We start from the raw sequence: 16,634 nt of genomic DNA, 5'->3' as shown, positions 1-16,634 counted from the left end.
CATTTTTACCATTTGCTCATGAAAAACTTGTGAGCTGACTTAATGTTTCATCCTCATTCTACTTCCGTTCTCACACTTTCTTCTTACAGTCAGGTGGTTGTTTGATCTGAATTTTAATTCCTTCTTTGTAAGTCTCTTGTCTAGTTTGGAACATATTTAAAGCAGTGATGGAATAGTTTTTTAGCTACTATTTGGAATATCTTAGGCAGTGGCTGCTTACATTTTGACATCCCATCAGCACAGAGTAGTTAACCTGAAGCACAGTACTTTGATACCACAGTGGACCTCTTTCTAGAATGATCCCAGTTGTGTGGCTGAACACTCAGTTCAGAGCAAAACTATTTTATTGTGGGCTTCACTTGCCAAATACCTGTGCAACTAAGTATTGTTCCTAGAGCATGCATAACTTTGTGCAGGAACAAGAGTAAAAAAATTAAGACTTTAACAGGTACTGCAGTGTATTCAGTGCAAATATTTTGCTTAAGAACATTAATTACTTCCTATTATGACTAACTTCAATTATGACTAATTTGAGACTGAAATGTTTGGGATTTTTTTTTTGAGTGGTGTTAACTGAGTTGCATAGACTTTTTGTCCTACAAAAGACTAACATGATTTCTTTTACCTAGATCTGTACTACATCAGAGAAGTCTGCTATTGATAAGATAATTGATTCAGGTCCTCAGCTTGCTGGGTCATTAGACTTCAATGTAGTTCACAGTAAGTTTTTAATGAACATTCCTCTTCTGTTTGTACATCTTAGTAAATTCTGAGAGTAGTGTCTGAAGAACTAGGAATAAAAGGGGACATATAGCTGAAGCATAAGAGGAGGTGAAGAAAAATACTCAAGAGCTTGTACAGACTGCAGTCTGGAACTTGTGATTTAACAGTGAGAAGTTAGCAGCTGTTGCTCTGTTAGTGTTTGATTCCACTAATTCTGTCATTAGAAACTGGCAGTAAAGATTGTGGGGAAGAGGGAGGTAGATGAGGATAAGAGAAACTAAAACGAAAAATGTCTGAGTTTGTAGGCTTGGGTGGTAAAACTTTGCTCCTTGCTTTCAAAGGAGGAGAATTTCTGTGATTTTTATACAGTTTTGAACACCATAAAAGTGGGGTGTAAATTTAAGAGGCTGTCTTGTTTCTCAAAGGTCTGCACCTATTAATGAAAAGTGGGGTGCATGTATCCTGATTTCAAGTAATGAAGATTAGATACAGACAAATATTTGGCAGGGGAGTACAAATCCACTGACAAACACCTCTTTGGGAAGTCTGTCCCTAAATGCTGGGTTTACTAAAAGCAACTGAAGCTGTGCACTGCAGTTTTCCAGAGAAATTGAAGCAGGATTCCACTGCCTTTTACTGAAACCGAACAAAACAAAAAGTGAGGGAGGCAAAATTCAAGCTCTGGAGTTGATCTGAAACAGTACAGGGCTTTAAGAAAATTTGATTTCTGAAACCACTTAATGACCGATCTCTTGAAGTAGCCTGGTGTCGCTTGTGTAGAGCACTGCAGATCAGGTTTAGAAAGATAAGTACCCTTCTATACTAGCTCATGGGTAGAAAAAGTAACGTACAAATGATCAATGGACTACCAGTAGGATGGGCTTTTCTGGGGAAGGCAGGCTGTTTAGCCCAAACTGTGATGCCATCAATATGTTTTGGGTACAGTAAGTAAAGATATATCAGCTATGAGAGTTGGATCTGAAGGAGAGAAGGCAAAAAGGAACCCTAGTGTGCTCATGGCTTGTAATGTCATCCTGATGGGTTAAAGTTGATTTGTTAATCCCTGACCATTTGCATATCTGAATATGTGTCACTGTCTGTGCTAAACAGCAGTTCTGTCAGCATGAGCTCAGGTTAGTTGTTGGTTTAATAGAGAAGTTTTACCCAAGATCTAATTGGGAATGGTAATTTTATTAGATACACTATAGATATATACACACGTGCTATTGTTGGGCTGAGCTCAGCTCTGTGTGCATGTGAGATGTCCTGACAATTCTACTTCAGGAGTTTAATAACACTTTACCTGAGGTTTGTTGGTTTTCCTCCTCCATGTTAGAATGATACGATGTAGATGGAGCGATCACAGGGACCCCCAACAATACATTTGGCGTATTTTATACAGTGTAATTTAGGGTTATGCTTTACTGTTAGAGTGAAGCATATTTACTGTTACAAATCTTAGACTCTAAGAATAACCATGCTGAAATATTTTGTCCTTCTGTAAAAACTTACTTCTAGCTTATTTACTCTGCAGAACTCATTTGAGATGCTTAGTACTCAAATCAGTCTTGTGGGGAAAGCGTAGTTTATAAAAATCCATAGTATTACTGTCCATATGTGCAATATCTTTCTATATCTACTGCAGTTTTGCTGATGTCTTGTGAAGTATCCCAGAATTTATTTTTCTAGCTGTTCAAAAAAAACCCTTTCTGTGAAGATGTGTGGGAAGGACACATGTGGGCCATAAGAACTGATGTGGTTTAGTTTGTATCCTTACTGCAAAGTCTGCGAGTTTCAGCCTGAAAGTTAGTGGAGGACCAAAATGTAGCCAGCATCCTCAGCTGAAAATACTAATTCAGGATTAAAAAACCCTACAAATTCTTGACAGTACAGCGTTGATTGTGAAAATGAATGATTCTATGATTCTAATGAAGTTAACAGTTAGGTAGAGATGGGCTCATCTCTGACAAACGTAGCTGCTTCGATCTGTGATCATTCTGCTGTGTTGTCCTGAAAGTGCATGTAGAGCCCCAAGTGCACTGTGTCAGGCTGCAAGTAAAGAGCTCTGGCTTAGGGTGACACTTGTTTAATATTAGATGTGGTTTCTTGATCCGTGCATTGTGAAGTAATAGTCTACTGCAAAGGCTATCAGGAAAAATTACTTGGAATTCTGAATTGGCTGATGGTGAAGTCTAGTTTTGTATCATTAATACTCCAGAAAATACCTGGCTTTGGTATTTTTTCCCTCTAAAATGATGTGCTTTTATTTATCAAGGTTTGTATAACAAAGGATTTATTTACCTCGATGTACCAATATCTGATGACAGCTGTATAGCAGGTAAGTAAATATTTAATGGTGGTATACATATGTTTTCTTGTTGTCTTTTCCATTGTCCTGGAGTTCTCTGTCTTGGAAGCTGCTTGTCTGTGTGCATGAGTTTGCTTAAACAGAACATTTGAGCTAGGAATTTTTTTTCCTGACTAAATGCTTTCAGCCCAATTAAACATTATTCTTATAAGATATTTTTCAACTTGAGTTCTTAGGTTATTTTCTGTATGTTTTTAGATAAAATGAAATTCTTAGTTATGGCTAGAATTATTGAGAACCTCCCATAAGTCTGTAATGACAAGAAAGGATGTGAGGTTTTGACACCTGTTTTCTAGACAGATGCAACTCTTAGGTTGCATCGGTTGCATAGGTTCCATCCTTCGTGGTCTTGTCACCCCAGTTAGTCATGTGCCATGTCTGGGGACTATGTAGGAGCTTAAACTAGCACAGCATATGGCTGCCCTTTGAACAACATGTTTTGCAATGCTGGGTCTCCTGGGTTCCTCAATTCACTGCAAAGACACAAATAATTTGGAACCTGGACATGCAGAAGTACCTGCCATTGCTTGAGCAGAGGTCAGTTAAGTGAAGGTCTTCTAAGTACAAGAGACTTACTGCTCAGATAACAGGTTTGGGAGTCTCAGCTCTGGAGTGTTTGGGTGGGGTGGGTTTTTTGTGTCCCTCTCCAATCAGAGCCATGATTCAAACTCCATCCACATTACAAAATCATTTATGGGCTGGATGAATGGGAATTATCCGTACTGGTTGAGCTGGAGACTGCATGGCTATGATGTGAGGTAGAGTGGTTGTAGTTTTTATAAGAAAGCATATTGACACATTCTCTTAAGGAGTGGGAGGATTTAATCAAACATGAGTGCTATATTTAGGCTTTTATTATTTGGGAGTGGAAAATCCTGAAAATTACAGGTACCGTGAAAACTGTATAAAGGTAAATTTATTTCTCTGGTTTTATGAATTTCAGTCTAATAAAGTAAGTTACCAAATTGTAATTTTGCAAGTAATTCTTCTTTTCAGTGCCACCCCTTGAAGGTTTTGTGATGAACAGAGTGCAAGGTGATTACTTTGAAACACTTCTGTACAAGATATTTGTTTCAATAGATGAACATACTAATGTGGCAGAGGTAAGTAAAACTTACCTTGCATGAGGCAGATAGGAATACTTGAAAGGGCCCAAAGCATGTGTATGAAAATACTTAAAGCAGTGATGTGGATTGATATCAAGTGATTTCATTTAGAGGCTTAAGAGCCAAGCTGTTCCTTTTATCTTGAATGTAACTTTTATAGCACGTTTAGGCTTGAAGGAGTAATTTCAATTCAATGAAACAATTCCATCAGCTGAAATGAGTTTATACATTTGAGGGGTGACTGATCTAGACTATTTTTAGAACTGGAACAAGTCTGGTTTGGTAGTGTGAAATAAAATTAATTGGTTTTTGTCAGTGAAAACACGTAGGGCCTTGGCTTAAAGTAGGAATGTAACTTTTGCATAAGTTATAATGTCAGTATGAGAAATAAGTTTTCATATGGTCTTATTCTCAAAATTTGGTGAATAAGCACATGAAAAACACCCATTAAATATATCCAGGGTTTCTTTTCCTCTTTGCATAACTTCTCATACACATGACTGCCATAGAAACTGTAGCTGTGATTAACTTAGACATTACACAATGGAAGATAACCTCATATTTCTTTTGCATGCTTTCAAGGGGGACAATTATGGGACTTCATCCACTTTTTTCATCACTTTTAATAAAGACACAATTGCTCCTACCAGTACAGACTATATTTAAAAATAAAGACAACCAACAAAAAGATGCCAAAGCCCATAACTGGTAAACTACTCTGCATTGCTAATACTGTGCTGTTGAGTTGATTTCTTCTTTTTTTTTTTTCAGCTTGCAAATGTCTTGGAGATTGACTTATCTTTAGTAAAGGTATGTGCATATAATGCATTTCTTGAACTTGATATGGAGAGTTCACTGGTTTGCGACCTGGTTTCATACAGCAGTTGCTTATAACATGCACATGTGTTCCTGCAGAATGCTGTGTCCATGTATTGTCGATTAGGCTTTGCTCATAAAAAGGGCCAAGTAATAAACCTGGATAATCTCCATCCATCGTGGAAGAATGTTCCTTCAGTAAACAGGCTGAAGTAAGTGTCTTCATTCTTTTGCAAAGCTTATTTTAATCATTGAAGAGAAAGCTTAGAACCGAAGTCTGATTGCAAAGCTATTGGTTGCTTGCTCTGACTTCTGCAACAACAGATCTCACTTGGCTTTCTCATGTGTATAATGACACAAATATTTGATCCTCTTTTTAATCTGAATATAAAGGGTGGTAATTTAGCCTGTAAGTTCAATGTACTGCTTTTGTTGCTGTTACTTTGTGTTCAATTTTCAGCCTTTAAGTGCCTATTTGCTCACTTCTGAATTAGATAAGTGGATATTTACTTTAAACTCCTGGGCCAGAGGCAGCAAACGGCTGTTACTGTGCTAGTACAGAGACAGAGTTTCTTGGTGTAGATACTGAGTGAATATCTACATGAAGTCTGCTTGCTTGCTATCAGGTAGTATCACAGTCCTGTCACTGACTCTGTCATGTATATCTGTATTAAATTCTGGGAAATTGATGTTAATACCAGTCAAGAAACGGGTCTCCAAGTTTGACTGTGAAGTTGCATTGATTAGGAATTGCTTGTCACTTTCAGTTCAGTATCTGCTAAGCCCTTTAAAGCAAATGCTGTGCCTGAGTTGGGTTTCATGCTGATTCAGACTGGGATGACAAAATGGATTAATTTTGTTTTATTTTTTCATTGGATATATCAGTGATGTTGGTTTCATTTTTTTTCAGATCTCTTTTTTTCAAAACTGGTAATTTTGAACTCCCAAATAAACTTTTCTAAAGTTTAGAGGCTAAAGCAGGACTGAGGGACATCAAGCTTGACTGGTTTAGGGCTTAGAAGTATTGAAAGGCATGTATTGGGTATGCGTATGCATGGATTTCTAGCACTGGAAAACAGAGATACTTCTCTGGTGCTACAGTGACCGATAGATGTGGATTTTAATTCACATTAATAGGAGTACTTTGGACCCTCAAAAGATGCTGCTTTCATGGGACAGTGGGGAAAACAGAAGTCCTATACAGGAAGCTGGGTCATCAGCCACAGATACAGATACCAACAGTCAAGATGATCCAGGTTAGCACTAACAGTAAATTTTAATACTTTAGGATCAATTACTTTTATATTTCTAGAGTGCTACAGGCTGTAAAGGGGTCTAGAAACAAATAAAACACAGATTATGTAGAACCTTTTTTCATATGGAACATACAGTGGGGGAGGTGGTGTTTAATTCTTGGTTTAAAATTATTTAGACAGAGGTTTTTTTGGGAAGATGAGGCTGATTGTGTTGCGGGTATCAACCGACACACAGATACCAACTTCTGAATTAAGTTAATCAGTAGTTTAGTAGTGCTAAGGCAATTCTGTTCTACTCAGAATGGCAATAACCAACTTTTTTCTTTAATAGATTTAACTTAGACTCGGTGATCTTTACTTTTAAAGAGATGTGCTCATGTATTTTCTTTTTTTTCTCTGTTAGCTGAAACAGCCAGCGTGAGCAGCCTCAACCTGTCCAGTGGACACACAAAGCGTATTGCCTTCCTGTTTGATTCTACTCTCACTGCCTTTTTAATGATGGGAAATCTTTCACCAGTATGTCAAAATTGTTCAATGTATTATGCCAAGAATAAATAAGTAGAGCTTTAAAATGCTTCGATTTCAATATTTCACTATAATGCAGCTCTAATTATCTTTTAGAACTTCTGTATTGTTTGTTGTTAAGAAGTGTTTTTACTTAATAAAAACTTTTACTTGCCCATTCCATTCTCAAAGAATTAAGACAGTTTCGTTTTGTTCCAGAACTTGAAAAGTCACGCAGTCACTATGTTTGAAGTCGGGAAACTCTCAGATGAGAGTCTTGACAGTTTCTTGGTGGAGCTGGAAAAGGTAATCTGTTAGTGTTAAACCCTGCCCACCCCCTTCTTTTCGTTGTGTGAAACCACTCATATAACAATACAGTGAAAAGAACAAGTCTTTCCCTAAAGACTGAGTCGTCATTCTGGTTTATGGATGTTGTCTTTTAAGTACTTTTTGACTGTTTGCCTAGCCTGGCCAGGACTCACTTCTCATTTAACAGTTGCTGTAAATCTCCTTTGCATATAAGCTGCTGGGTTGTACCTCAATTACAAAGCTTTAAAATGCTAATTTTTTAATCTCCTGTGTAATTGATGCCTGTAGAAACAGCGTGCCACTTGTACCCATTTTATTTTGTTTCTTGTTTAGGTTCAAAGCACAGGAGAAGGGGAAGCACAGCGATACTTTGATCACGCACTTACTCTGAGGAACACAATACTGTTTTTGCGACATAATAAAGACCTAGGAGCACAAACTGTACAACCTGATCAACCAAATAACGGTACTGCAAACGTTTTTGGGAAATCCTAAATTTACGTACTTGCCCTACACTCAACTGTCTGATTAAGTTGCTATTTCACAAAGCAACCTGTATCCTACTTGTTTAAAAAGTTTTGATGCCCAAACATTGTTCTTTCACCATCCTTTGAGCCTGCTTTACTGGGTTTGCCTCTTAAAAGACAGATGTGGTTGCCAAGGTTTGGAATTAACATCCAGAGTAACAGATTAAAGATAATGTTGGCAAGACAAGCTGAATTTGAGGAAGAGATTGGTTAAAAAAATCTGTTCTTCTGAAGGCTGTGATAAAGGAGTCATTGTTTATTCAGAGTTGTTCTGCCAAAGAAACATTTTTTCCCAAGCCATCAAAGTGTATTCTTCTAATGGTAGATTTTTTCTTTTTTTTTTAAAAAAATATCTTGCCTAATTTATTGTCTCTGTGCTTATCTCCTGGGATCAGTTAGCTGGTGAGCAAGCTGTAGTTCTGTTCCAGACAACACTATGATTGGAATTGTTAAAATCATGTACAAACGTATTAAAATTCATCCTGACACTTTAGAGCTTGGTTGTGGAAAATGTTGTGTTCATGGCTGAGCAGGGGACAATAGAAAATCTGAAATGGTATTTTGGGTTGTTAGTTTCATCTTAAGTGGTAATATAAGAATCTTTTATTTCCAACACAGGGTTTCCCTTGGACCTCTTACGATGTGAGAGTTTGCTCGGCTTGGATCCAGCTACCTGCAGCAGAGTTCTCAACAAAAACTATACTTTGCTGGTTTCCATGGCACCACTTACCAATGAAATTCGACCTATTAGCAGCTGTACTCCCCAGGTGAAAAAATACTGGTGGTTTTTCCCTCAGTACCAAGTAATATAGTAATTTCGTATTAGCTTTGTTTTGGATACATCTGTTGGGCATCTTTTTAAAGTGACTCAGTTATTGGCATGTAGAATACTTTTGCAGTTCATCTGAAAACACTGCTTAGTGAGGAAAAATGTGAATACTTAATAATTTTTTTATTTATTAACAATTTATCTGTTCAAGTAGAGTCAATGCCAGCTATGTTGTTCTTGGATTTTCAGTAATGGAAAACTCTTTACTATCAACTTTCAGTAGAGAGTTTTGCAGTACTGAACTAAGTACCTGGAATATCATCAGAGTAATACAATTAAATTCCTGTGCTGCAAAACTAGACTTATGTTTCTTTAAAACTGTTGATTCTTAATATTAAATGGTATCTGTATATATAACAGTTGGAATATTAAATTCTCTGTAATTTCTTGAATAATCTTTTCTTCAGCATATCGGACCAGCGATCCCAGAAGTCAGTTCGGTGTGGTTCAAGCTGTATATTTACCATATAACTGGACAGGGCCCACCCTCTCTGTTGCTCTCTAAAGGGACACGTCTTCGAAAACTTCCAGACATTTTCCAGGTAGTGTATGCATGGAATTATTCTCCCTCCTTTCTCCAAACATTACAAGGATATGCTGTACACTGGTTAAGGATAACAGTTGAAATCATAGGTATAATTCATTATAGGTGAATGTACCTTTTCTGGGAGCAATTTTTATGTAGAATCTTAGGTTCTGAAAAAGGAGTGCTACTTAGGTGTCTCTTCTTGTCACAGTGAGACTCCAGTGTGTTTGATGCCACCCCTTTTAATTTTAGTGTAAAATGTGGTATTGCAGTCATTGTGAATTTGTAAGCCCATCCCTGGAGTGTGTTACAAAGGTGTAGAAGAGCTATATCAAAAGGTAGAGACATAGTATATAGTGCTTTTATTGGTATCTTATAGGAAAGGACACCTCTACATACAACTTTTCCTGGTTTAAAAGATAGCTAAGATGATCACTTCCAGTCTGTCCACTGTAGAAAGCTATGATTGAGACTTTGAAGTTCTAGGCTGTGATTGTCTCTGCAGTTTAAATGACAGAATAATCTAATAAAGGCTGGACAAAAGAACATTGTAGCCCAGTAGCCTGTGTGTAGCAGTGGCTGGAAGTAGGAAAACAAGCACAACATGTCATATTTCCTCTTAAAACCTTGGCAGCCTTTCCCATGTTTGGGTCTGTAACTTCCTGAGCTGTATGTGATTTTGAGTTTATAGAGGTTGTGACTAGAATTCTAGTCTCTGCAGTGATTGGTTCCTCTCATGAATTCCTTCCAGCCTTGAATCCACCAAACTCTTTAACATCTATACAGTGTTTTGGCAATAAGTCCCACAAGCATGTGGTAACTCATGCTTGAAAGACTTCAGATGCTGACCTCTCCCATTCTGTCTCTGAAATGCTATTAGAAACTTTTGATGGTGCTATTTTATCTAGCTTATCGTTTGCTTTTAAATTTGTGGGGTTATTTTCATCTCTTGTTTGCTGGAAGGCTGCTGCCATGGCCATGTAGTTCTACAGGAACTGGTGACAGGTACCCCGTGTTCAAAATAGCACCTTAACTTTGAGCTTGGCAGACTTCTGTCTTTATCAGGAATGTGAACATGAGTGATTCGTGGTAGAAAGCCTAATGCTACAGAGTTGGAGTTATTTGTGGTGACACTGTATGTGCTTGGATAGTCCATTCCTGCTGCAAACACTCTTCATTTCTCTCTTCTAGGGTTATGATCGCTTACTAATAACGTCATGGGGTCACGACCCAGGAGTAGTACCCACTTCAAATGTGCTCACAATGTTGAATGATGCTTTAACGCATTCTGCTGTTCTAATTCAGGTAGGAATGCTCTGCATAACAAAGGATGGGTACCTGCTTCTTTTTTTGGGGGGAGGGGGGGGTGGGTTAAACTCTTAACAACACTGGAGAACTACATTTTTGCCAAGAGCTGGAAAACGTAGCCAGAGCTGCTGTGATTCAGTGGTATTGATCTGAACGTGTATTACATATGCATTATTGTATTACAGACAGGTAAAAATGAGATGATTTATGAGACTGGGGATAAAGTAAACTGGAATTAAACTGAAGAAAAGCATGAGCTTTTTAGGTGGTAGTGATATAAGCTGTGAGTACAAGTTGTTATTCCAAAGAAGTGCATTTCTGGAATGCTTGGTATTCAGCTGCAGCAGTAAATGATAGGAAATCATGCCCTTTATCACAAACAGAAGAAATAGACTGGGTTTATCTATTCAGGAAGAGTAAAATAGCTACTGGCCCTTCAGTTCAGCTGAACTTTCAGAATTAATTGTTCAAATAAATAGATGTTTCATACTGTTGCAAACAAAAAATTGCAGATTTTCAAATGGCCATTTGTGATAGCCTGGACTGCTCAGAAATGTTCTGTACTTGGGTATGGAAACTCCATTTTCCTCCAGAAGTGTTAAGTGGTTAGGAAATCTCTTCATAATAAGTAATTGGAGAGAGAAATTGCTCATCTTCACTTAGGTTTAACTTCATTCTAGTTACTCACATACATTTTGGGGGAAGAGTGGGGTGTTTTATTTAATTACTTGTTTAAGCTAAGTAAGAACTTTAATGTATAAATATCTTGATTTGCTTGTTTTTCATCTACTTGACTGGTAGATGAAAATGGGAGTTAAGCTGATGAGTCTATTTTTCTGTTCCTAATTTAATTTCTTGATGTTCAGGGCCATGGCATGCATGGAATGGGAGAAACAATGCACATACCTTTCCCATTTGATGAAGCTGAGCAGCAGGGAGGTGAGTGACTGTCTTTAATGTGGTCTCTCCACCACCGTATTTAATTTTCTTGCATGTTGCCTTGTGCTGTATGGTTGCAATAATCCTTTTAATGATTTTTTTTCTTGGAATTATGAGTCAAGTTAATGGAGAAAATTGAAAGCATGTTTAAGTGGTTGACAAGTCTGTTCAGAGCTTAGAGATGCCATCTTCTTCCCCTGTCTTCACTTCCCAAATTAGAATGTGTTCTCTGGCCTCACTCCTAGCACAGATGTGAAGACGTATCTTCCACAAAAACCTATGAGTCTGCCTTTTTGTGTACTGACTTATTCTCTAGCATATTTATTAACTGCATAAAGAAGTATTTGATACCACAGAATTGTAGGGGTTGGAAGGGACCTCGAGAGATCATCGGGTCCAAACCCCCTGCCAAAGCAGGTTCCCTAGGAAATATATTCTGTTCAGTGTCTCTCAGGTGAGACCAGAACTGAGCAAACCTTGATAAGCAGTGCTGGGAACTCTTTTGGAGTGGGTTCCCCCCAGCCCCAGGAAGAGCTTCGTTAGCAAAATCTATTCCTTCAAAGGCTGTAGTTCAGCTGATTGTAAAATGCAGGAATTAATATTCTGAAATGTTCCTTGATGGGTAGGACACAAGCTTTGCATAGTTGAGGCCTTCCCAAATCAGGGCTGTTGTGATAGTATGAAGTTCCCAACAGGAAATTGAAAATTACATTAGCTACCACGTAGAAAAATCTGGGCCAACTAGAAGTAAAGCTAACTTCCTCATTTAGTTTTCACTGGGCTCAGAATGAATTACTTTTTTTTATATCAGCTCTTTCTGGGATGGCTGTTTTTCTTCTGCCTTGATGCTAGGTGAAAAATCTTGAAGGCAGAATCTCTTCTAGCATGAACTCAATGTTGAAACTCCTTGTTAACTACTTATACTTGATTTTCATTCTTCAGAATTTCAGATATGTGGAACATGGGTATCTTGTATTGTTTTCCATAAAAGACTCTGGCACTGAAAGGGGTTGACATCTGACTCCTAGCTAAGCCTTGCCATCTCTGCTGTCTGTATGTGTCTCTCTGAGAGAGGGATCACCTTCAATTTGTATTCTACTTTCTCCTTGGCTCTCTTGCTGTGCTATAAAATGCCAGTTAGTGCTTGGTGTGGGAAGATTGTGATCACTTGTGTTGTCCCAGGTCTACCAATGTGATCGCTAAACAGAAGCATTGCAAGAGAGAAAAATCCAGATAAAAAGTTTAGCCTGGCCTAGAGATGAACTAATGGTTGTGGAGGAGGCATCTTGTAACGTAAACTGGAACGTGTGTTCTTTTCTACTAGATTTCTCTCGTGTGAACATGGGCATTCATACAGCTTTAAAAGTCCTGAGAAGCAAAGTAGACTTGCAGCACTTTTGTGGCTACGTCACTATGCTGAATCCTTGGAGTCGGCAGGCTGACAGGAAGCTGAGCGATGCCTCTGATGGGAGAGGTTAGTTACCCACAACTGTCATTCTGTAACTTCACACACGGTCCCTTTAGCAAAGGTGAACGCAGGATTGCAGGTCTTTGATTTGTAGCTCTACAAAATACTATCCACCACAGACAGGAACCCATTTGGAGTGTAAATCTGTTGGCAGTAGGCTTAATTCTTCTTTGTGACTTGCTCAGAAATAGCAAATACAGACTGAAAAAAAATGACACAACTAGAACAGTCAGCAGATGAGAAAAGGGATAATTTCAAAGCATTAAAAGTAAATTTTTCCTTTTTGTAATGCCAGAACTTAATCTTCCATAAGTGTGTTGAGAATCCCTGAGTGACACTTTTTAGTCCTAAAATGTATCGGGCTCTGTGTTTCTCCATATCCCTTTGTCCAGTTTTGTAGCTATATGGTCTTTGGGCAAAAGCTCGTGTCTTGTTCCTTACATCAGGTGGTAACTAAACTGATACTCATCTGCCTGTTTATGTAAGAATTACTGTATTTTTAGGGGAAGCTGAACTAGCATCAGGATCTGATGTAAATGGTAGCACAGAGTCATTTGAGATGGTAATAGAAGAAACCCCAATGGATTCTGCGGCCAAGCAAAGCCTTGAAGGTAAAAAACCATGACAAATGGCATGTAGTGAATATTTTCTGTCCAGTAAGATCTTGGGTTTATCTATCTGAACTTGTCTGATGATTGTCTGGATCAGTATGTGCAGTGCTACCCATTCTTCCTCCTTAAAATGCAAATTCACTTGAATCTCTGAGCAGTTCAGTGAATGAACTGTCCTAAAATACGAATGGTCCAATGGAGCCTGATCTGAGAACTGATTCTGGGATCCTTGCTTTGTCTTTTCTTAAAATTTGGTTGTCTCTTGGTTTTCTTTCTGTAGTACCCACAACAGAACTGGAGTGGGTTCCCCTGGAGTTATGCTTTGGCATTCCACTCTTCAGCTCTGAGTTGAATCAGAAAGTCTGCAGAAAAATTGCCACTCATGGATTATGTAGAAAAGAAAGGTGAGCTGAAATTTGCCAGTTACCGGTTGCACGTGTTGCCTCCTGATCTTCTGCAGAAATGCCTGTAACTTGATAACTGTAGGAACAGAACTGAGCTAAGCTACATAGAGTACCTGATTATAGTGTGTAAGGTGGTTGCCTTTTTGGCTCATAGATGCCAGTTATAATGTACAATCTACTAATCCTTAGTTGTATGAAGGTTAGGCTCTCTTCCTAGTTTCTTCAAGGAAAATTAATTCTTTATAGTAAACCATGAACAGATCAGGAAAGTAGTGAATTTAGGTGCCATCCTACTCATATCCCATTCCTAGCCTAGGACAGGCTTTCCTTTCTTCCACCTAACCCCTGCATCCCACCGCTGTTCCAGAGGAAGATTACAGGTAATGCTTAGATGTAAAATGCATTTAGCTTTGGATGATTTTTTTTAATTGGTTTCTACTCTAAGTTTAGCCATGGCTTATGATCGAGTTATCTTCTGATTTTTACTGTAGCTTATCTTTATGAAAGATTACTCTTTCAATAATGGGCTTTTTGGATTTGCTGGAGTGTTGGCTTTTGTGGTGGGTTTTTTCTTTTCCTTTCATAGGGAGACCAAAACCAAGGCTTTTATTATATTACTTAACCTGCTTTTTAACAGCATGTCACTAATCTACTGCGTAAAAGTCATGTTACCAGACTGTCCTAGACAAGAATGAGACATGGTAAAGTCTAATATATTAATATATCTTATGTAAAATAGCATTTTTCAGTTGCAGTAGTTTCAGTTTTAGCATATGGTGTGAAGGGGAAATAACATTTAGCTGACTAGACTCAAGAGAAGATGAGTTGAGCACCTCTTCAATGATGATAGTAATATCAAGTGTTCTTTGTGTGACTCTGTCACATGATGTTAGGAACTACTAGAGTTACTTGTGAACAAGTTACTATGATGGTACTATACTAGTAAAACTCTGTACACCTTGGACAAAGCTTCTTCTCTTTTTTTATTTTTGGCAGCCTTCAAAAACTCTTACATTCCAGTAGGAAGTTGTCACTTCAGGTCCTTAATTTTGTTCATTCATTCCAGGTAAGGAGCAATAATCCAGGTGTAAATCGTTCTGTATGGTCTGTCATTCCTTCTTGCCCCCTCCTACTTGCCATTCTTGGGTGTAGGGAAACATATATTTGCTTGATTTGCTTTTTCTTTAAATTGTAACTGTATTAAGAACACAGCCAACCTCAAATTCTGCTGGTATCAAAAAGTGAGTACTTCCCTATCCCTTTCTAGCCTCATTTAATACTTGTCTTAACTTCTGTGGTTGCATCTTGTGTGTAATTAGGTTGAGGGTTTTTTTTTTTTAATGGGACATGCACAGTAAAATTGTTCTTCCTTCCTGTTATAACACAGACTGCTCTGCTGGTTAGTTGGGTGGTTTAGCTATGTTAAGGAGGCTTACTGCAAACCATGGATATTGGAACGTGTTGAGTTTATCTGCCTCTCAAGTCAAATGTGTTCCCTTAGGAAAAAAATAAAATACAATAACATGTATTTCATACCAGTTACTTTTTGCACTTGTCCTAAAATCAGCTAGAACTCAATGCTAATTGAGTATGAAGATGTAAAACTACATGTTTTGGGAGGTTTTGTAAAAGAGAATGGGGACCTTGTGTAGCAAGGAAGTAGGAATTCCAGGTCTGCAGGCTGCTGTAATTGTGCATGGAAGCATGTGCTAGCAAGGCACATCCACATGTAGTATGGAATCTGCTTAATGCTTGTGTCTTACAACACCTTTCTCTAAAAGCCTTTTCAGTCAGGTGAGGAGCTTGCTGGTTACTTATCCAGGTAATGTAATGGTGTGATCCCGAAACTGCTTCCTCATAGGGATGCTGAAGATTGCCAGTTGGTTAGAAGCCTTGAAACCATCTGTCAAACAGTCCCAAGTGACTCCTGTCATAATCACTTAGATGTTACTTGAGATACACTTTTCTTGATGATCTATATGGTGGTGGGGGGAAGAAGGTGCCAAAGTGATTTTCAAATTGAGAAAAACAAACTTCTGGGAAATGAAACTATGGTCAAATCAGTGCCTCCAAATACATGCATAACTCTCAGCAGAGTATAGGATAAATAGCAGTGCAATAAGTGTCTTGAAGGTTTTACAGCTTTGCAAGGCCTTTCCTTCAACTTTAACCCTCAGACTTTGCTGAAGATTCCTTTTGTTTATTCTGGTTTTAATTCCATAATGATTTGGTATTTGTTGGATTAAAGTAACACACTTTGGAAACGCTGAGTGTATTTGCAGATGAGATTAGCCTGTCATGTTCTGCCTGTCATGTTCTCTCCGTTGTTGTTTGTCTGAAGATACCATCTTTTTCTTCCTTTTCCTTTAGGAAGGTGTTGCAACACTGGATCAGCTCCATGATGCTGGTTCTTCAAGTTCACTTCTGCAGCCTTTTTCTGCAGACATGGGTGTGCCGCTTCCTGCAAAGAATCTCATGTTCAAAGAAGGGGTATTATCTGAATGGAATGGATGGTCCCCCTCCTCGGTCTTTTTCAACCACACCTAAGGACACAGGTCAAATAGAGATTCCCATGCATCGATCACTAAAGGCCTTTCTTCTATTATGGTTAATTCCTAGTGCCAACCACTAAGAAGTGTACCGCTGCTGCAGCATAACCCATGTACAAGTAGTGTTACAAAAATGTGTTGTGTTGCAGTATTGGGGAAATGCTTAAACCATCTAGAACTCGTTACTCATTACTGCATATCTTGCTGCAACAGAGAGCTTTTTAGCTGTCAGCACTATTTTTATCTTGAGACAATCTTTCTTTTATAACTAAAACACGCCCTTTCTAGGCTTTCTGATGATTGTTAAATTTCTATGCTGTCACCACAAAATTGCAATAGTAGTTTTCTATGTTCGTTACTCAGACATAAATTCTGTTTAGTTTTGTACTGT

General features: G+C 38.2%; 1 protein-coding gene across 1 annotated transcript in view; it reads left to right on the top strand.

The window, feature by feature from the left end:
* FAM91A1 (family with sequence similarity 91 member A1) overlaps positions 1-16,241 on the top strand; it is a gene marked incomplete at both ends in the record, with an annotated part of 23,520 nt that extends 7,279 nt beyond the window's left edge. Inside the window, 18 exons of the mRNA XM_084280256.1 lie at positions 630-720; positions 2,999-3,061; positions 4,088-4,194; positions 4,969-5,007; positions 5,113-5,225; positions 6,151-6,269; positions 6,673-6,785; positions 6,993-7,079; positions 7,416-7,548; positions 8,228-8,376; positions 8,846-8,980; positions 10,156-10,269; positions 11,139-11,211; positions 12,536-12,685; positions 13,183-13,290; positions 13,571-13,694; positions 14,691-14,760; positions 16,065-16,241. Coding sequence (XP_084136382.1) covers positions 630-720; positions 2,999-3,061; positions 4,088-4,194; positions 4,969-5,007; positions 5,113-5,225; positions 6,151-6,269; positions 6,673-6,785; positions 6,993-7,079; positions 7,416-7,548; positions 8,228-8,376; positions 8,846-8,980; positions 10,156-10,269; positions 11,139-11,211; positions 12,536-12,685; positions 13,183-13,290; positions 13,571-13,694; positions 14,691-14,760; positions 16,065-16,241 — 1,965 coding nt within the window. The remainder of the gene's footprint in view (positions 1-629; positions 721-2,998; positions 3,062-4,087; positions 4,195-4,968; positions 5,008-5,112; positions 5,226-6,150; positions 6,270-6,672; positions 6,786-6,992; positions 7,080-7,415; positions 7,549-8,227; positions 8,377-8,845; positions 8,981-10,155; positions 10,270-11,138; positions 11,212-12,535; positions 12,686-13,182; positions 13,291-13,570; positions 13,695-14,690; positions 14,761-16,064) is intronic.
* Positions 16,242-16,634: the final 393 nt, after the last annotated feature.

This window comes from Gallinula chloropus (assembly GCF_964237585.1).
Source record: "Gallinula chloropus genome assembly, chromosome: 2".
NCBI lineage: Eukaryota > Metazoa > Chordata > Aves > Gruiformes > Rallidae > Gallinula > Gallinula chloropus.
This window is presented reverse-complemented; position numbering and strand designations above follow the sequence as displayed.